General features: G+C 42.9%; 1 protein-coding gene across 9 annotated transcripts in view; it reads left to right on the top strand.

The window, feature by feature from the left end:
• HDAC7 (histone deacetylase 7) overlaps nt 1-22,511 on the top strand; it is a 302,233-nt gene that overhangs the window by 232,150 nt on the left and 47,572 nt on the right. For all 9 annotated transcript variants that reach the window (XM_066584326.1, XM_066584324.1, XM_066584328.1 and 6 more), the window contains 4 exons: nt 13,765-13,934; nt 16,424-16,508; nt 18,023-18,140; nt 21,198-21,316. In XM_066584326.1, the coding sequence (XP_066440423.1) occupies nt 13,809-13,934; nt 16,424-16,508; nt 18,023-18,140; nt 21,198-21,316 (448 nt within the window). In that variant the 5' untranslated portion in view covers nt 13,765-13,808. The remainder of the gene's footprint in view (nt 1-13,764; nt 13,935-16,423; nt 16,509-18,022; nt 18,141-21,197; nt 21,317-22,511) is intronic.

Raw genomic sequence — 22,511 nt, 5'->3', positions numbered from 1 at the left:
GTCTCTCTTGTATTTTTGCATGGTATAAACATTTTCTTCTGACTTGACGTCCGATATCCGTCAAGAAAATCCAACTATTTAGCAATCTTTTTAAGTAGTATTTTGTATTGTTTATAAATATACATGTTTTCAATTATGGTTGGGAGGGGAGAGAGGGGCATTTGACGTAGTCTTAATGGTTTTAAATAGCACTATTGTTTGAACAGAGGACATTCTCGAGTTCTCTCGGCAAGCAAAAGAGTAAGCGATTCCCACAGAAATACAAAAAATGCAAACAACCACACTGCACTGGGAATTATGGGTAAGGATATGCAAATAGACACTGTGCCAGGAAGTCTAGCTTGCAGTGTATTCGATAACAAGAAAGACATTTGTACTAATATTTGTAAAACTGAATCCTCCTCTCGTTCCTTGTTGCATGTTAACGGCATATGGAATTTTTGCTTTGCATTTAGGAAAAGAGGAAAAAATGAGGAAAAAATATTTTGTAACAATTGGAAAGATTGGGAATAACCTTTTGGAATCTACTCCCCAATTTTAAAAATCCTTCTGTTGTCCCCAGCCAACATCCTCCATTGATCACTCTGCTGTCACATCATGATAACTCGGTTCACGCGGCTGAGAAAATCGCATGAGATTTGTGCATTGTGAGACAAAGGACATTCTCGAGAATTTTTTTTCTTCCATTTTCTAGTCTTTTCCCCCACAGCACGGGAAAAAAATGCATTTCCTCGAATGCCCATTGTTTTCAATGGGCCCAGCAAAGCATTGCACAGCGTATGAGGTGCACATGAGTGCGATGCGAGGTTTCCTATTGAAAACAATGGGAAACACTCCGCTTTTTGCCATGGCAGAGGATTGCTACTTAACACAAAAACACATCCGTGGGGACATCGCGTGTTGGCGAACATGATATTGGGCCGAGTTTCACAGCGCAATATCGCATTCGCACATGTAAATTTGGTTGAATAGGGAAAAAAACCTGTAAATTGCTATTATTGTTCCCATACACTTTATGCTTAGCACGCTAAGCGTCCTGTCTTGTCACAAATCTTAGAGCACAGTTTCCTGTCTGTCAGGAAAACAAAGACATAGGAATTTTACTTCCTGTCTAATTTCTTATGCTTAAACATTATTTTAAAAGTCTTTAAAGTATATGGAATACAGTATAGCAGGATGGCTGTTCATTGCCTGTGAACGGTGGGTGACAACCATTATGTTATAGCTCCCATGGGCATCCTCACCTGCCTTTTCCAAACTTGTAATCACCAAATCCTCTCCACAATGCAGCAACGCAGGAGTTGTAGATCTACTATAGAAGTACATAGATTTGGCAGTCATTAGTCTGGGAGAGCTGTATGGAAGTCTCTAGGGGTTTGTAACCGTGCCCATAGCGGTCCCCCATGTTATGTATGTTCATCATCTACTTAATTGCTTTGTTTAGAGGAAATTGATATTGGTATGACTGCACCATTTAAGATATGCTTTTCACATGGGAGCGGACAACTTATCGAGGACTTATATGTATTTTTGATTGATTTCTCTTTTTGTTCCTTAATTTCCATTTCTCTTTCACACTTGGGATAATTTCTGATCTTGCTCATCTTTCATAACTTTGTACATTGATAAAATCCTCCGGAGATTTGTGACAAGAGTTTCACAATCTAATGTTTTATTTCATAATTTCGGATAAATATCAGTGCAAGACACTGGAGTTCTGCCAGCACCAGTGCGTAAAAGACTATCCATGGTAACATGCTACATCTTGTTAGTTCTCTCATCTTTCCAAAGGAGCTATTCGGAAAAGGTATCCCAAAGGTAGCCTCCTCATTGAATTGTCTTTATGGGATTACAGACGCCCAACTTCTGTCTTTTTATGTGGAAATGATCTGGTTTCCTAGTCATTTAATTTAAGACGCACCTTCAACCCCCTCCACCCACAGACTAAGCTATTGCGATCCAACGCCCATGACTTTTCTCCTAGCAAATTAACATGTTGTCTTGAGAATGTTTAGACCCAGGAATAGGATAATGAGGAAATACTGTTCTCTGGCTTTTGTCTTCCGTTCTACTATAGCTTGTTCCTACAAATATCTTCAGTGAGTGTTATTTCCTCTGCTGCCTCGGATTGCCAAACTGCATGACTATCTTGGCATCTAGTATTGTTCCTTTCTATAGGACCGTGTTGGAGCTAGGCATTCACTAATACACATTGCATTGGTGCTTATTACCCGAAGGAGCTGATCTGCTATGAAAATGGGAAACCTAAATTCCATTCCAGCCAAAATAACAGGAAAAGAACTCGTTCAAGTTTTTATTGCACCTTACAGATATTCCATGTGTGGGCTATTGGTCTCACGGTAGATGTCAAGTCGGCTGTCCAGTTCTACCCAGACACTTCCCAGTATATGCTTTGTTATCAATTCCAATGTAGCAGAGATACATTGTTCTAGATCGTCTAGCTTCACCAACAGCGCCCATATCGAATATTTGTAATGTGCATTACAAACTTGAAGAGTTCTCCATCTTTTGCTGTCATTCTGGTTGTTGTATGTCAAATCATGTATGGTAAATCAGCTTTGCTTTTGCACCGTTCTTTTTGAATCACCCTGTACAATATATGAATCCACAGTAGTCTTCGAGATTGATTGTGAAATAGTTGGTCATTCATTATGTCCTCCAGCTAACAATGGCATTCCTTTTTTTTTGTTGCTGTAAATGGGTGTTTCCTCTGACCAATGAGACATTCACTAAACAGTCAGCATGCCATGAGCTCTGCAGTTTGGATCACTGATCCCTATAATGGGAATATTTGTACTCATGGATCAATTGCATTCTATTATTATACTAATATTTGCATTTATGGGTCTATTTGTACTTTTTGGATTGAGGTGTAACCAATTGGGATTAATGGTGTGCATAGGCATTTCATATCATTGTATTCTATTCTATGCCCCTCCTCTGCTTTATTGATGATGAATGTCTAGAGTCAAAATTTTGCATGGATTTAGGGGCAGGAAAAGTACATCTGGTAAACCACTGTTAGTTTATTCTGTACTGCATCGTGACCCTCATCAATTAGAAGAATGGTTTAGACGCCTGCTGGTCCTGGCTATTATAGAGCACTTTATGTTTGCAAGGTCTCATTCATATACTAGGAGTTGAGCTGCTCTACTTTATAAAACTATTGTAGAACAGCTACTTTATAAGAAATGCAGATCATGTTGTGCCAAAAAAATGCCAAGAATCTTGTATTCCATGGTTCAAATAATACAAGAAACCCTAAAAACCACATGGCTCTGTGCCACATAGTCTAAATTGGATTAAGAAATCCTGTTCACTTTAGTAGAACACTGCAAGACTTCGGCTTACCCAGGAGGGAATATCTATAACATCTGGATGCATGTGTCCAGAACAGTCACTTTTTTTCTTTTTTTTTTTTTTTTTTTTTTACAAGTGTACTTAAAATGTTTCAATGGTACGCAATACATGTATAGGTGATTATCTTATGGGAGGACTCTTGGAGTGCATTCACACTTCAGTTAGTGCTGTCACTTATAATTTTGTCTCTCCGTTCCGTTTTTGGAGCAAAGAAACTGAATTAAAATGGAAATAAGTGTTTGCATGTTTTTTCCTATTGATTTCACTGGCTTTAAGAAAATGGAAAGCGAATGGAAAGCTTTCAGTTTGCTTCCGTTCCAATAGGTTTCCGTTTTTCGAAACTGAACCTATAACTCTGCAGACTGCAGCATTTGGTTTGAAAACAGTGGCTCAGTGGTTAGCACCATTGCCTTACTTACATCTTTTGGGGTCCTGGGTTCAGATATCACAAAGGACAACTTCTGCATGGAGTTTGTATGCTCTTTCCCCTTTTGCATAAATTTTCTTCTGTTACTCTGGCTTTCTCCCACTCTCCGAAAACCTGTAGGTGAACATAGATTGTGAGCTCTAATGGCTACAGAACCCAATATCAAGTCATGAAATTTGCATGCACCATATGTATAAAAGTGATTATTATAAAAAATAGCATGGAGCTTTCCATTTGTTTTCCATTCTTTTTAACCCATTGAAGTCAATGGGGAAAAAGGAAAAGTGTTGTGCTTTTTTTTTTTTTTAAATTCCGCTTCAAAAATGGATCGGAGAGACCTAATTCATAGAATCATAGAATGGTAGAGTTGGAAGGGACCTCCAGGGTCATCGGGTCCAACCCCCTGCTCAATGCAGGATTTACTAAATCATCCCAGACAGATGTCTGTCCGTCCTTTGTTTGAACACTTCCATTGAAGGAGAACTCAGCACCTCCCGTGGCAACCTGTTCCACTCATTGATCACCCTCACTGTCAGAAGGTTTTTTCTAATTATAACTGACAGCCCTATCTGAAGTGTGAATGTAGCCTCAGTGTACAAATGCTCTTGATTTATTAATTTCCTACTCGCCGTGAATGCGTTCCTTGTAGTACAAGATTTATGCCACACCTATATTCAGGTCTGTGTATAAAAAACAAACGATAACTGGTATCTTTTCAATGTACGAGCTTACAACAGTGTTTAATCAGCGTGCAGACTGAATAGACAGCGCTATCAAGCTAGGCCCAGGTTCTGCTACGCCTGAGATATCTGGCATTGACTATGTACCAAGGTAAATACCAGTCAAGTCCACGTAGTTTGCTTGGTCTCTGATCTGCCAGCCATTCTCCAGTCTTGTTAATTGCTTTGGCTGGGGTTCGAAACTTTTATGCAGGGCCTCATAAAAGACTATTTCCATACTTTACATTGCAGAACTTCACTCTCACCACCTATGACCTGAGCGCATTCCTCCGGAATCCATTTATACAGCATTATTTTTACTTTTTGATATCTTTACACAATCAAGGTGCAGCCTCCAGTGATTCAGAGACCAAGGTAGGAGTAGATGAGAGATCACCGACTCAACCCTGCCTAGGAGTTCTCACGGGCTGCACAGAGACCTGGCACTTAACCTAGTATTTTTGGCAGGTATCCCAAACTGTTTGACAAGCGCAGATGGGCTATATTTATTCTGGTGCCTTCTAACATAAAATGATTAATGGTTTATTTTTATTTTCCTTGTTCAAGGAAAAATGGCGACCAAAGCCGTGAAGGCTTTCAAAGAAAAATCAGATTGCAAGAGAGGTAAATCTTTCTGTAGAACAAGAGGCAGGAAAGGTCGTAGAGTCTTGTTCTTAGTCGTATGGAGGTTCCCCAGTGATATGTAAAATCAAGTTTTTGGGTTTTTTTTGTGGCCCTGTAAATAATTAAAACAAGCATGGATTATTCAATGATCATTCTATTTTTATGTGTTGATTTTGGCCGGATGCCAAGTGTAGTCTATCAATGGACTGTGAAACATAGGATAATGGATAGGAGGACGTCCACTGCTGTTGGGTGGTAGAAGTAGTTGTGTGTTAGGACCGTTCTGGGAAATAGTAAGGTGGTCGTAAATTTGGCTACAATGAGATGAATGTTCCAGTATTCGATCCCACATTTGCAATGGCTATAAGAGTTCACGTATGTGGAGAGAACAAACATTGAACCCCAAAAAATCTGTGAAAAATGCCTCCATGTAAAATTAGAAGGACATAGAGGTATCGCATCGGCAATAGCAGAATACAGGTCATGTATTAAAGGGGTTTTCCTAGAAAATATTATTGATCACTTATCCTCAGGGTAGGTCATCAGTAGACGATTGGTTGGGTGCACCGGCAAAGCAGCTGATTGGGCGTCCGCTATCGGCTCCACAACACAAAGGGAAACGGAGCAGAAGCTGATCTTCCAACTGCTATGTAGGCCCGGGGGAGGTAATTACAGGCACATTTCGCATTGATTTTTAAGGGCCCCTAAGGCTCTTTGTACATGGCTTGATCTAAGGCATGCAAGGAGCATAGATGAACAAGATCGGTGCTTGTTCGTTTTTCATAGTGACCGATTTTAGAATACTGTATACGGGGAACAAAATATCATTCGTATGTTTTGTTCATGTCCTGACTGTTTCATGTGTCATAAGCACATCATCCCTCGTTCACACAGATCCGCTGCCTACAATGATGATTTTTGGTGTTGCATAAAAGATGACTTTTGACACTTCTTTGCTTGAACATCAGTTGATGTCAGACACTTTACATGACCCAATGATTGCACAAACTAAGATTCCTATGAACGTTCTTGCCCAATCTGTGGGTTATGCAAAAAGCCCTTAAGGCGGTTTTCCCAGTAAGTATTCCTTTCTTGTGTATAGAAGATAAATATCAATGTCTGATTTTTAGGGGTTAGGCAGATCTGAGGCAGACTGACACACAAGACTATCTTTCTTCATTCCCTACAAGTCAATAGAGTGGTGGTCCTTCATATGCAACATCACTCCATTCACATGTGAAAGTCGGGGTGCTCAAATGTCAGGATTGCTGATGGTCCCAAGAGTCGGACCCGGAGTGATCAGACCTGTATCCAATATTATGTGAATAGGTAGTAATTGTCATTTGTGGAGACACCCCTCTAAAGGGGTTGTCCGGGCTCATTTTAATTTTTGAGCTATTCTCTGGATTGGTCATCAGTAGTTCATGGACAGGGGTCTGCCACTTCAGACCCCCGTCCATTAGCTGTAACCGGCTTGCTGTCCAGTGCTGGGGGGGTTAGATGTTGTCATCAGCAGACAGGGATGGCTTCATTCCTATTTATGGGCGAGCCACCCTGCTGCACTTCCTGTCCAGAAAAGGATGTCCTTAACAGGAACAGGAAGTGCACGAGTAGCATGGCTTTTCCAATGATTTCATTGGAGTGAAGCGGGTCCCCCTACTTCCTCCCCTGTCCACTGATGACCACGTCCAGACTGCTGTCCTGAGCCGCCCAGCCACTGATAATCAACTACTACAGAGGATAGGTCATCCGTGGAAAAGAGTCCAGACAACCCCTTTTAAATGAGTGAATGAACAACAAACTAAAACAAGTCAAAACTACTGTAAATGCCACAATAAAAAAAAATTGTCTGGATGAGATTTTTTTTTTTTTTTGCTGGATATTATTATTTCTTGTACAGTAATTCCCTTAATATATAATTGCACCAAGCGAACGCCATGACCTATGTGCCATGTTAAAGGTGCTTCATCCTATAGTTAAAGCATTAGCTTTCTTCCATTGTGCTTCTATACCCAGCTCTTCTGTATTCAGTATGTGTTGTGTTCCTTCTCGACAAGCATGTGATTCGATCAAAAAAGAATAAACTTCTCTCATCCCTTTGTTTGGGGTGAAGGTAAGCTTAGGTTACAATGTCTGCTTGCCAGCTCGACTTCAAATGTGGCTGTGCTGTGCCATATGCTAGCTTCAGAAGAAAATTATGTTACCCATAACTAGAAGAGCCGGTGTCATGTTGCTTAAGGGTCTAGGTATTTGGTCACCGTTTGAATAATCCTTTCTTTGTACTGCGGGTTATCCCATTACGTTCTGTTACCAAAATCCATGACCCAGTTGAAAAAAAAAAAGAATGTAAACAATAGGTAAATACGGACGGTAGAGAATGAAATATGACTCACGATGAGGTGGTCCTTTGTGAAAGCTTTAAGGTTATGAAGACACCGTTGAATGAGATTTAGTGGAAAGCCTCATAGAGCTATACAGGGCTATAAAAAAAAAAAGTGAACTCTGATAAAGCAAGATAAGAGTGGACTTGGTCACCATGAGACACATTGTTTACAAACATTGCCGGTCGTGTAGGCGGTTTTGTTTATTGGCGTATTTCCAACCTCTACCTGCATTCCAGCAAAGGTTCAGGAGTTTGTGGGGTAAATCAGCATTTGTAATTGGCACATACAGAATACATGAGCCTGCAAAGACAATAGGTGGCGCTGCAGAGGAATTGTTCCATCTTTCTTATTTGCATATATTTCCCAGAGGGTCATGAATGGCCTTATAAGTTTCCTCACTTACCACTTTGGTGCTTCCTCTAAGGAGTGATGTTACCACCCCCCCCCCCCCCCTCCCGAACTACGTCATAGGCCTCTCACTAGCCAAGCCAGAGTCCTACTGCACACAGATGAGGGGCAAATGCCACAAAACCGCTATCTGTGTATGGTTTCAGGATTTGGCGTACAATTCCCAATCCTTGTTCTAAAGAGCTGTATGAAGGGTTGGACATTGATTTGCAGGAATGCTGCCATCCTGGAAGAGTTTTAGGCCATTGCAGGGGCAATGTTGTATTGTATGGTGATTTAGAAGCTTCCTGTGCTGGCTCAAGATGGTGGTTCTGAGTGGAGGTCTCCAGAATTCTGAACTTCACATGCTATAATAAGATGCTACATCTACTGCCTTTGCCACCCACCCACCGTTGCCTTAGTTAGTTTCCAGTGGTGTCTTGAACAATGAAACGACTGCTATGGAGTGGAACCACGTTGTCTTCAGCGACAATTCCAGGTTCAGTTTGGGCACTGATGACGGCCATATTTGTGTCTGGAGACCTAGGGGTGAGCGCCTCAATCCTGCCTTTACTGTGAAGCGACACACTGCCCCCTGCTGGTGTGGTAGTCTGGGGGGACCATCGCATATGACAGTCCATCACCCCTAATAATGGTGGGAGGGACAATGACAGCTCAGCGATATGTTCAGGACATCCCGCAGCCACATGTGTTCCTCTCATGGTGGCTTCCAAGAGGCATTTATCAGCAGGATAATGCTCAGCATGCCCCCATAATATTGCCACACTTCACCAGATTTATTGTCAATAGAGCATGTATTGGACCATCTGGGTTGTCAACTTCAATAGCCTGTGAGTTTCCACGAGGCTCATTATAGCAAATGCAGATCGATATGGCACAGGATGCCATACGGAACCTGTATACCTCCATGCCTGCCGGTATCACATCTTACATCCAAGCTAGAGGTGGTACAACAGGGTACTAGAGCCTCCATGCCCACCCGTATCACATCTTGCATCTAAGCTAGAGGAGGTACAACAGGGTACTAGAGCCTCCATGCCCGCCTGTATCACATCTTGTATCCAAGCTAGAGGCGCTATAACAGGGTACTAGAGCCTCCATGCCACCTGTATCGCATCTTGTATCCAAGCTAGAGGCGGTACAACAGGGTACTAGAGCCTCCATGCCCACCCGTATCACATCTTGTATCCAAGCTAGAGAAGGTACAACAGGGTACTAGAGCCTCCATGCCCACCCGTATCACATCTTGTATCCAAGCTAGAGAAGGTACAACAGGGTACTAGAGCCTCCATGAAAGGGTTCAGTTTTTTTGCAAGCAATTATCCTTTTTTTGCATGCTGTAGTACTTCACTTTTCTTTGCAAACTCCCTACTTTCTGCAAAGGAGCAGACACAAGCTATGCTAGAGACTACTTCTGCATGTTAAACTCACCTGTTTCAGGCCCTTCACAATAGGACAAGCAATAACAATCTACTTTCAAACCCGCGTTAGGACTCTGTTCATGGTTTCCGTCTCTCTGCTCCGTTTTTCAAACTGAATCCCTGAACTGAGCCGTAACGCAGGGGTGATGGCAGCCGAAACCAGCTTAGGATGGATAAACCTATACAATGCGAATGGGAAATATCAAGAAGCAGGAAACCTTCTATGTCATGTGGTGGTTGTTGAAGGAGAGGGAGACGAGCGGAAGAAGTACTGTTGTATAGACCAGAGGCGGATCGGTGAGCTGTTCTAGATTACAGCAACTCTGCACACAACCCATTACAGTAGTATCACTAAATATAGCGAGCAGATTAATGCCATATGTTCAGTCGTCCGAAAATTCTTGTCGCGCCCCCCCCCCCCCCCTTCCCTAGAGACATAGCGCACCCAGCCTGGTAGAAAACAGGATATATAAAAACACTTCACCTTGTTTTATTTTTAGTATGTCATTTCCTCTTTAACGCACCAACATTTCGCTTCTCGCTGGAGAATTGAAAGCAGTTATTTGCTGACAATCTGAAATTGCATAAACATGACCAGATGTCCGCGAGATGTCTACATACCTTCTCTATGGCGATGAATAATTGGAAATGAAAGCCTATGCACACAAGCGATGGCGCAGCGTAACCGTGCTGCAACCACAACGGCTTCTCATGATACGAAAATAGATTGAGATCAGTTTGTTCAAAGTGCATTTCTGCAGGGCAGGAGCATTGATAGGAGTGCGGTTAGGCGCTCGCTCGCAGGCCGCGCTCCACTCCCTGTCTCGTCTGTTGTTAATCTGCAGATAGTCTGTACTCTGGTGCAGCTCTGCAGATAATGGGCGCTCTAGGTTTATGACACCAGCTCCATGTTTGGGAAGGCAGCCATAGTCTAATCTGTACGGTATACTTCAGGTGAGGGGGTTAAAAAATAATTGGATTAGTCTGTCTATGGGCGTGTAAAGGGGTTATTTCACCACAGTCATTTATCACCTATATCACCAGGGATCATTAGGGTGTCCTCTAGTAAGTGGGGCGTCCGGGGCGTCCGCCAGGAGACTGGGGGCGTCCGCCAGGAGACTGGGGGCGTCCGCCAGGAGACTGGGGGCGTCCGCCAGGAGACTGGCGGCGTCCGCCAGGAGACTGGCGGCGTCCGCCAGGAGACTGGCGGCGTCCGCCAGGAGACTGGCGGCGTCCGCCAGGAGACTGGCGGCGTCCGCCAGGAGACTGGCGGCGTCCGCCAGGAGACTGGCGGCGTCCGCCAGGAGACTGGCGGCGTCCGCCAGGAGACTGGCGGCGTCCGCCAGGAGACTGGCGGCGTCCGCCAGGAGACTGGCGGCGTCCGCCAGGAGACTGGGAGCGCCGGGGCGGCCGCTAGGACAGTGTTCCCCAACTCCAGTCCTCAGGGACCACCAACAGGTCATGTTTTCAGGATTTCCTCAGTGTTGCACAGGTGATGTAATTATTGTCGGTGCCTCAGACATTGCCACAGGTGTTCTTACTATAGGAGATCCTGAAAACATGACCTGTTGGTGGTCCCTGAGGACTGGAGTTGGGGACCCCTGCGCTAGGAGACTGGGGGCGCCGGGGTGTCCTGGAAAAAAACGCAGTATTCTTTACTTTTCTGTGCATTTGCGCACCAGTGGTCTACATAGACATCAATTGGGAGTGTGCAAATGTATGGGAATGCGCAAGCAGATGCATGATACACTGTGTAATTTCGTGCAAATGAACATGCCTTGCGGGTGGAAACCGTACAGTAAGGGCTCCGTGAATTCAGCATATAAGCATTTGTGCTGCATTTTTGTGGAAAGAATGATGCTTTTATGCGTGCGTATTGACATATTTTACTGTGTTTCCCGCCCGCAGGCCGCGTTCATTTGAAATCAATGGGTTCTGTACTCTGCATAGGGCATGAGAAGGTGCCCTAAAATACACCAATGCATGCGCGAAAAAGCATAGTCCGCTCCACAAAAACGCATCGCTTGCAGATGGAGCATATGCCTGTGTGAAGAAGCCCTTGAACAATGAAATAAGCGATGGTCACACAAATCGTTCAATTGTACATAGAGATAAGCGAGCATACTCGTTAAGGGCAGATACTCGAGCGAGTATGGTCCTTTTCGAGTACCTGCCTGCTCGTCAAACAAAGATTTGGGTGCCGGCGAGGGATAGCAGGGGGGAGACCTCTCTCTCCCCTCCGCTTCCCCCTGCTCATTCCCGCAACCCACCATTCACCCCTGACGGCACCCGAATCTTTTCTGACGAGCAAGCAGGTACTCGAAAAGGATGATACTCGCTCGAGTATTTTCCCTTAATGAGTATGCTCGCTCATCTCCAGTTGTGCACATTCACTTCTACAACGAAAGTGAACAACCGAATGACTGAACAATCTGTATTTAAAGCGAACGATTAGCAAACGAGCCAACGATGATTGTTATGCCTGCACAAAACGAGCGATGAACGAAAAGTGAATGACTCCTTGTCCATCGCTCGGTCATTGGCTCGTTTACACTGAACGATTTTTGCTTGTTTGAACAATTTTTGTTCAAAAACACCTTCAATCTAAAAGTCTTAACGTACATTACTTCCTGTGAATAATGTCAAGATCTGGTGTTTTCTCCAGGGTTGGGAATTACTAGTTACACCTAAATTATGACTTATAGCAAGACAGCAGAGCCGCCCCTCATGTGGGCTGGTTATGTACCGTTAGCCTCCTTGGAGGTAAACAGGTAGAAGTATTTGTCATACAATGTTATTGACTAAGGAAAGTCCCTTAAATCTTCACTTCACGTCTTCTGTCAGTCGCTGCAATACTTTGTAACTTTCCTCTCAGTTCACCAGAAAATAATAGCACATTGCTGCGCTGGAAATAACCTGATTAGTTCTTCTAGTTCTCCCTCCTCTTACGCAGGGAGATGGACGGTGTGCAGTTAGTGCAGGTTGGAGCCGGATTGGTAATGCACCAAAGGAAATCCATCCTAGGATAGGGAACGGGCTCATTCACAAGTGCAAATATTGATTGGCTGGGATTTTAGATTTCTCTTTGTTCAGTCACTTTGCATTGAACTATTAACACTTCTACTTTTGAAAGCATTCTTACTTGGACTGCCTCAACTACAGTGCTGTGCAAAAGTTTTAGGCAAGTTTGGAAAAAATGCTGCAAAGTCTCAGATATGGGATTAATACAGAATGATGAACAATATTATTATTATTTTTTTTTTTAAATTAAATCAGAAATGTATTTTTGAACACCATGTACCAGAATTAAAGGGGTTGTCCAGGGAGGGAAAATACTTACTTGAGCCAGTGGTGTCAGAATCTCCACATCCGGACCAATTCCAACACCGGCTCACCTGGCAACACCCTTCTATTGACCATGGCGGTATCGCAGAGGTCTAGCTGTTCAACGCTCTTTTCAGTAACTAAGCCTTCCCTCTCTATCTCTACATTGGCTGTAACAGAGAAGGGCAATGGCTTCGTTAATGAAATAAGCCCAACAGTCAGTCACCTATGATAATAATATGAGCAATGGAAGGGCCATACTTGGAGTCGGAACTGAGCTGGAAGTGAAGGTCCCAACACCATTGGAACTGGTAAGTATTTCACCTCCATGGACAATCGCCTTCATTTAATTCTATGTATGTCTGTATTCACACTGTGATTGTTCCCAGCAAGAGAAACCAAGTAATCTTGTAGATACCTTTTACTGGCTAACAAAAATACATGATGTTAATGTGAGCTTTCAAACCAACGCAGGCTTTTAGCCTGATGCAGAACCCTGCATTGGTTCAAAAGCTCGCATTAACATCGTGCATTTTTGTTAGCCATTAAAATGTATTATATCTACAAGATTACTTGGTTTATCTTGCTGGGGACCATCACATTTTGCTCAACTGGCTAACATGGTAAAAAAATTTTTTATTGTATTTACACTGGGATTTTGGTCAGTGAAAAACTGACCATTTTTCATGCTATTTTCAAATTTATTAAAAAATGCTTGGCACTTCTTTGTTCTATTTTTATGTGGTCCCCATAAACACTAGCATTAAAAACGCATTGTTAGCTCTTTTGCTGCAGGATGTGGACAGCACCGTACATTGATCAGTGGCCCATGTTGGTATTGCAGGCTAAGTCCCATACATTTCAATTGGACACGGTTTGCAGTACCAATCTCAGCCACTGTGCAATGTACGGAGCTGTCTACCTCCTGTAGCAAAACACAAGTGGGTTAACCACTTTGATCGCAACGTTCTTGTTAATATATGGAATTAAAGCAAAAGAAAACGCTGTAGTTATGTTGATTCACCTGATCTTTTGTTGGCAATTTAAAACCTGATTATTGATGATTTGTTTTGCAGTGGACCTGACTGTTCCCTCAAGCACAGTCCTGACACCTACCCCTATGGAGTTTCACGTAATCCATCACATTAACTCGCGGCCAGATGCTGCTCTTCTCAACATGAAACCCTCACAGCAAACTTTCTTCCCAACCATCACCTCACAGCAGCACATGGAGCATAAACTTCGGGTAAGTTATATCGCCATCTCGTCCGTGCGGGGTGAAACAGACATAATGGAGAATTGCTGCGTGAAAACATAACATCCCACAAAAATTTACAAAACTTGTCTTGGTTGGAAAGGGTGTATAGAGGCAAAAAGTTACGTTTTCTTTGTTGGCTATCTTATGAAAAAATAAGAATGGACTATTACATGCCTTTACTCCACACGGATCACCATATGGGGGCTTATGGCATAGTACAGAGCGAGCCACAGAGACTCTCGCATGTGCATGGGGCCTACAGGTATGGCAGTCTCTCTTCCCCCTTTGATTTAAGTCACACGTGTGGTTTCAATTGAGGACTTCCAGGAAATATTGTAGTATGTCTGAAGAAGAGGAGAAAAATATCTATATATGCTTACACCCCCACATACTCGCAGCACAAACGTCACCACATGTGCGGACACTGCACTGCTATTGTCCAGCGAGAACTTTTGAACAAGCTGTAAAGTTTGTTGGTCTACAGGGTGGAATAAAAGGGCACCTCTAATCCTCCAAGTTTAATGCTGATCTTGGTGAACGTTGTTGCATGCAAGGACTTTATTAAAGAGGACCTTTTATTGTGGAAAGTCCACAGGGCTGACTGTATAGCTCTACAGCCATGGCCTCGCTGACGCTACCCCTGTTCTTTCCCTTTTTTTTTCATACTTTCCTCCTTTTACTCAGATGGGCTATTTGGCCCAGCTTGTCAATGTGTGAAGTTGGCAGTCCACACTGCCCATTGTTAATGGGTGACATCAGACTTGTTTGACAATAGGACGTCACTAACGGTGAGCAGTGGGACCTGACAGGTTCTCTTTAACCTATACATATTGGGATGTGTACACCAGGGACGTGTGATAGATCCCATTTACATAAGACTCTACTTTCAGTGCTGTCGGAGTTCCGTCATGGTATCTTGTCACATTTGAAAGAATAGTGCTGCATGGAGTGGGACTTTTTTCCCCTTAAACTGCATTGCACCGAAACAGAACCTCCATCAGGTACTGTTGGCATCTGTCGTAAGAGCCATCTAGCACTGGGTCATGACTCACAATATGAAAGGAAGCCTTGTAAATATAGTCCTATTGGGGCCAATTTACTAATACTGTCTAAGTGCAAATTTGGACTAGACTGTCCTAAAATGCGCCTAATTTAACAGAGTGGATGATAAGTTTGGCGCATCTGTAAAAGGACTTGTCTACTTTTTTATACCACCTATTATCTGACTTAGTTTTCAGACAGTTTTTGCGTCTACATTTTAGTGCGTTTTAACCGTAAAAATGACATTTAGACCATGCACCTTTCCCCTCAGTCACGCCTCTTTAGACTTGACACAAAAAGTCTCCAAAAGTGTCTAAAACAGATGACAAATGTGGTACAAAGCTAGTAAGACACTTTTTGTTGCAATTTGAGCCGACAAACTGGTGCAATTTCAGTAGTAAATCTGTTCCATCTTTTAGGTTTGTGCATAGCTAAAGAATCCCCCACCCCGCACTTTACATTAAGAAAGTGAAGACTGCATATGTTCTGTAATTTGAGCTTTCTTGATTACAAAAAAGCTCTAGGGGAACTGGTTCTCCTTGTGCAGATCCAGCTGGAGGAGGGGGCCTTATAGGCAGAGCTCCCTGGGAAAAAAGTATGCAAATGAGCTCTCCTCCAGAAGCAAACTGTCTAGTGCCACTTTTGTAGGTAGCTTCCTGTTAGTCAATGTCTAATTAAAGAGCCTTGAAAGTTAAGTTGTGGCCTTCAAGTTTTCCCCCCTCATTCTGCACTCAATACCCCATAATGACAACGTGGGAACGGAATTCTAGAAATCTTAGTTTTTCGTTTATAAAAAGTTTACAAATCTTTTGCATTGACATAAGTATTCACACCCTGTGTTCAGTACTTGGTTGAAGCACCTTTGGCTGCAATTACAGCCTCCAGTCTTTTTGGATATGAGGCCACAACTTTTGTACACTTGGATTTGGGGATTTTCTGCCATCCCTCTGTGCAGATCCCCTCAAGCTCTGTCAGGTTGGGTGGGGGCTGTCTGTGGACAGCCATTTTCAGGTCTCTCTAGAGATGGTCAATTGGGTTCAAGTCAGGGCTCTGGCTGGGCCACTCACAGAATTGTCCCTAAGCCCTTCCTGTGTTGTCTTGGCTGCTTAGGGTCATTGTCTTGTTGGAAGGTGAACCTTCTGTCCAGTCCGAGGTGCATAGACTCTTATACTTCTCTTAATACATCCCAGTTTTTTCCAAATTATAAAGATTTCTAACCTTCTGTTGTTACTTTGTCATTATGGGGTCTTGAGTGCAGAATGATGGGGAGGGAAAACTTTAAGTGGCCAAAACATAAGAAAATGTAAAAATCATGAAGGGGTGTGAAGACTTTTCCAGTGCCTCGTACATACTGGTGGCAGTACCCTTCTCACATAGGAAGTGCTGATGTGGTGTCTTCCATCCTACTGTACTGAACTGCACTTCTTGTCTTACAGTTGAACATGGAATGTCGGAACTCCGATCATGGACGTCAGGACCAAAGCCTCAGGCAGCTGGTCAACAAGGACAAAAGCAAATGCAGTATGGAAGCTTTTATTACACGTATTACCTCTGCTATTGTGTAGAGCTGGAAATGATAATGTTACATTGTATGGATGCTTTTTTACATTTCCGCTGCATTCTAGCTTTAAGCTACATCCTGAGAAGAAAGTTGCAACTTTTCTTCTATAGTATTACAGTTGGACTATCCTGGTAATGGCACACAGCATTGGAGGGGATGGCTGAGCAGGAGATTGACACCTTGTGTCTGTTGGCAACCCAGCTGGGCAACCACAGGGGAATTTGCTATTCCCAGCAGTACCTGAACTAAACAGATCACACATTACATGTGTTATTTGCCTTTAGTAAACAGCGACAATAAAAGTATCCGTGACAGACTGCGGACAATTAAGAGATCAGATTAGGTTTGGTATTAAGGTTTATGGGCACAATCACATTAGTAGCTATAAAGAACAAAGTATTTAATGCACGGAGAACAACTATGTGGTCGATGAAGTAGTACAAGATCGCCCTCTGCAGGGTGAACACAGAACTACTAGGGTTTTCATTGTATAGTACATTATTGGTAAATGGTACCGTACAATAGTATGCAAGGCCGAAAAAAGACAAATGTCCATCCAGTTCAGCTTATCACCCTCCAATGTTGATCCAGAGAAAGGGGAAAATAAAAACGATGAGGTAGAAGCTAATTTTCGCCTTTAAGAGAGAAATTCTTTTCCAACTCCAATCTGAGTAATCAGAATAATCCCTGGATCACCGACCCTTCTGATGTTATTAATGATTGTAACATGTAATATTGTATTATTCAAGAAAGGCATCCAAGCTCCTCTTGTACTCTTTTATCGAGTTCCAACCACGTTCCATCACCACGACCTTAGCCAGAGAGTTCTATAATTTCACCGCTCTTACAGTAAAGAACCCCCTTCGATGTCGGTGTAGAAACCTTCTTTCCTCTAGATGTAGAGGATGCCCCCTTGTTACAGTCACAGTCCTGGGTATAAACCGATGATGGTAGAGATCTCTGTATTGTCCCCTGATATATCCATACATAGTTATTAGGTCGCCCTCAGCCATTCCCCCCCCCCCCCCCCCTAAACTAAATAAACCCAATTTTGATAACCTCTCTGGGTATTGTAGTTTATTACTTTAGTTGCCCACCTTTGTACCCGCTCAAGCTCTATGTCTAGAATTTTATATTCTAATTGCAACCAGTGGGAAAAAAAACCCTAAATCCGCGACAGGTCCGCTATCAGGACAGGGTCGTCTTTATTAGACACCTCCATTTAAGACTAGTGGGGGCACATTTGCTGGAACACTTTCTGCATTGGTAGGACTTCAGCAACGGCTACTTTGGCATTTTCCATTTCTTGGCAATATTCAATCCAGTGCCGACCATAAAAGCTGATTTCACCCAACATGAAGATTTTAGCCCTTTAATGTAGATGCCATCCTGCCTGTTTCTTTTCATGATCAGCCATCTCTTGGTTCTAGTTCTCTTTTAATTTGCTTTATTTGGGTTCTTTTTATGGACTTAGGTGCCAATGCCAGTCCGGCAGTGAAACAGAAACTGTCAGAGATGATCCGAAACAAGCAGCAAGTAGCGCCACACCGCAATAATACCACCAATCACAGCAGCTCCGCCATTTCTTACAGGTAAGTGTTAATCCTTGTCTGCCTTGTTGGTTATCTAAACAGAGAAAAGAAGAGACCATTAATTACAGACTTTTGGGACGATTTCGTTCCACTTAAATGCTGTTATTTTGGTCTGACAATCATTTATGCAGTAGAGTTTGATTAAAAGTTTTGCACAGTTTTTGTCTTTTTACTATATTTATACACTGCAGTCTGAGGGCAAAAGCACATGGGCGTAAGCGCTAATAGGCTCGCTGCTGCGCATTAACTCTTCTCGTACGTAAAAAAATCTACATGCCAGTAAGGGAAGTCCTATCTTTTCTCAAGTGCTGTATTAATGCGCAAGAATAGTGATAATGAAAACTAAACCATTAAAATCAATGGTTTCGTTACATCCCATTATATAGCTGTGATTTTCACGGCCACATAATGGGACTAAAACACGCCCATCTGTTTAAGCCCTAAGGGTCCTTTTAGACAGGACGGTCATCCCAACTATTATCGCTCATATGGAGCGTGACAGAGATCGCTTCTGGAAGCCCGCCTTAATTCTCAGTAAACAGGCAGTCATTCATAGATGAACGATTGCCTGTTTAACGGCAATGCCTGTAGAAATTGAACGATAAGTAAATCAATTAGCATTTGCCGTTCTGTCGCTGGCAGAGTTTGCTTTGAACGATTCTGTTTCAGACGTTCCGGCAATAAATGGAATGATTTATGTAAAAGGACCTTACATTTCAATAGGAGATCCGTTAGTGAGGCTGGACTGATGCGTGGTTTCCTTCTGCTCTCTCCTCTCCTGCACATCCGCTTGTTTTTTGACCACAAAGCTTATCTACCTTGTGGTCCTAAATTACTGATACCAACTGCAGGAGAGAAGAGATGAGGGCTGAAACACAATCCGTAAGGCTCCATTTAGACGAGCCGATTCTCATTTGAACGAGCGAGTGATGTCATCGCTAGCTCATTCACTCTCATGCAGCTTGTTAAGACAGACACATCGTTGGCTTGTTCAACAAAAATCATTCAGTCTTTCACATTCGCTGTATAAGTGACTAAGAAGGACTGAACGAGCGTTGTTTTAAATTGAATGATGAGCCAACGATTATTTCTATACCTGCATAAAATGTACGACGAGCGAAAAGCGAATGCTTCTCGTTTGTTGTTCAGGCATTGGCTCGCATTTAGATCGAGTGATTATCGCTCACTTTTGCTCATTTTCACTGATTTTTTTTTTTTTTTTTTGAACGATAATCATTTTGTCTAAAAGCACCTTCAGTCCGGCCTCACTTACGGTTTACCTATTAAGACTAAAGGTACCTTTTATATGGGCTGATAGTTACCCGAATAATCACTCAAATAAGTGATTTTGGGGTGATTGTTGACCCGTGTACATAAGGCCAGTGACAGGGCTCTGATAGAGAAGTCACTCGGTAGTCGCTAGTCGTTCCTTTACCGCTCACTGAAACGGAACAACTGCTGAACGGCTTCTTGCTCCGTGTAAAAAGGAAAAGCTCAATATATGAGCAACTGCCTGTTTACGGTGAATGGAGGCTGGCGGGCACGAATGATGCCTGGCTTGCTCCACCGCCGTTCACTTGAGTAACGCAGTAGCGACAAACAATTGCCAAAACAATTTTTGGACGAAAAGACATGCATTTAAATTAAAAAGATGTCCTTAGCCTTTAAATGTGGAACATGAATAAATTAGCTCCTTCTCGTATAATCCCAATCCTCTGAGGGGGTGAAGATGCTTGAAGAAGAGGGTTGGTTTCCTGGAGGACTAATCTGTATTTAGTCCAATAAAGGGACATTCAGGTGGTAATCTATCTGATCTGAGTATGGGAACGTGATGTCTTAGAACATCATAAAGGCTACATACCTGTCTAGTTCAATGCATCTCATGGAAGATCCTAAAATGACGTCCTGTTCTCAAATTGTCATATACTTGGGGATTAACATTTGAAGTGTGAGATCAGAACTAAGTCGGGCCAACATCCTCCCAGACCTAGTCTGCAATATCTGATTCACAGCATGGTGATGTCACCTGCTCCAAGGAAAGGACACCAACAAGTTTTAATGCCTTTCTCAAGGCAAGTCCTCTATACTCCGTGTCCTCTCGTAACCTGTTGTAGTATATTCTAACCATTCAGTTATTTCTCTGAGCCTTGTGGCTTTTCTTATATTTGTAAGGTCTTCGGCCTACGATAATATGAGAGGTGTTGTCACAAAAGTTTATGGTCCCCAACGGAGTATTGTGTTGGTGGCAATACAGCTGCCGCACAGCCTTGTGTCATGCGCCATTAGAATCTGACACATCTTACGTTCCCTAACAAGGAGAGCTAGGGTTCATTCACACAGCCATATGCAGTTTTGATCCGTGAAATACGTCAATGAGGTGCGTATTTGTTGTATTTTTTTCACGTACGCAAAAAAAATGCAAAAAGGCCCAATAGATGTCTCAATTTTTTTAATCACTGCCCCCTGCCAACATGCTTAAAAACAGTGACTATTCATGCAACTGCGTAATTAGTGCATTTTTCACGCGATCCCATAGATTTTAATGGGCAAAATAGGACCTGCTGCAATTTTAACACGTGTAAAGAAGGCACGTTTGAATGACCCAATGCAAGTCAACGGGGTTTATGCTATGTGTATTATGTTCCGGAATACGGACTCAAAATATACCTGTGTGAATGAGTCTTTTCCATTGCAAGTCGTTATACTAAACTTTGAATCTTGATTTAGTGATGAGCGAGCATTGCCCTTAGCGAGTACCTGCCCGCTCGAGAGAAAAGGTTCGGGTGCCTGTGGCGGGCAGGGAGCTGCGGGGGAGAGCGGGGAGGAACGGAGGCGAGATCTCTTCCCCCCACTCCCCCCTGCTGACTGACGCAACTCACCGCTCCCCCGCGCCGGCAGCCGAACCTTTTTTCTCGAGCGGGCAGGTACTCGCTAAAGGCAATGCTCGCTCAGCTCTACTCTTGATATTGCTTTTGTAATAAAATGAACATCTTTAAGATCCATAAAAGAATAGGATTATGGATATTTCATCACTTATATTTATGGTTTACTTTTCAGACCCCCTGAGATGACGGAGAAGACTAACCATCTTTCCACTATCCCCAATAATTTCATCCCTCAGGCTGCACCCAGCACTTGTACCACATCTGAACACGGCCTTCCTCTCAGGAGAACAGGTACTTTTGTCATATAAATGTCATGATTTCTTACAGAATGATTAGTCGACATCCTAACTCTGCTTGCTGCATACGTTGGGGTGGATGGACTAATACCGTCTAACAGTGCAAACTTAGAGTAGACTACCTTTAAAAGTGACGCTGCGGAATGATAAATCCGGTACATCTTTTCACTGTCCAGTCTAACTTTATGCCGCCAATTAGCTAAGCCGCAACCCTTTTTGTATAGCCACACCCGTTTTTGGTGGAAAAAGTCTCCAAAACATGTAGGTCTGTTTTCTGGGGCAATTTGTGCCAGAGAATTGGTATATTTTCAGTAGTAAATCTGCCCCGTTATTCTACAACCAAATGATAGTAGAGGCAAAACTGATTTTATACGAAGTACATGGCCTGAGGGGCTCTCTCTTTGAACCCCTGTGTCATGCTCAACCCTTCCAGCCATGCACTAGGTATTAACACAGTGTATAACAGAGTCGTCTTTTAACTTCACCACAATGTAAACTATCAATATTCACATCGGAAGGGCAGTCAGGCTGGTAAACGCAATCAGATCTAACCGACTTCCTATATGGTCCCTAAAGGATGACCGATCTAAAATGGCACATAATACAAACCCATCACCTACTTCATGCCGCCCATGCTCCTTTTCACAGCTCGTTTGTTGTACAACAGGTGGAGGTTTAGCAGCGGAGGATTCGGGATACGATGCAGCAGATGGAGTAACCAAAGTGTACAACCTTTACTTAAGAACAAAGAAGTAAAAAATGAACAATAGAAGAATAATGATTGAGCAGTTGTGCCTTAAGTGCTTTATACTGCTAACTACAATGTAACAATAGTAACACCTTTTAGCAATCTTTAGTAACAGTAATACCCACTTTTTTTTGCTGCTAATGGAACCAGTTCACTGAAGTACGGATCACAGAATATATGATACAGTTTACCTTTTTAGAGGTTAACACTCCACTGCCATCAATAAAGTATTTTTAGAAATGTAGATTACGGAATACACTGACAATGTCTCTTTATTTAAGCGCTTGCCCGATACCCCAGGCAATGTTTGCCTTTTTCCTTGCCAACAAATATATTGGTGCGTGAACGCGGGCTTTAGCACTAGAAACTTGCCAACAGTTCAGTTTCCTTAGTGTAAGCTTTATTTCCTACAGCAGGCCTATCTTTCCCCCTAGAAGTGAGC

Source organism: Eleutherodactylus coqui, chromosome 1 (assembly GCF_035609145.1).
Source record: "Eleutherodactylus coqui strain aEleCoq1 chromosome 1, aEleCoq1.hap1, whole genome shotgun sequence".
Lineage (NCBI taxonomy): Eukaryota > Metazoa > Chordata > Amphibia > Anura > Eleutherodactylidae > Eleutherodactylus > Eleutherodactylus coqui.
This window is presented reverse-complemented; position numbering and strand designations above follow the sequence as displayed.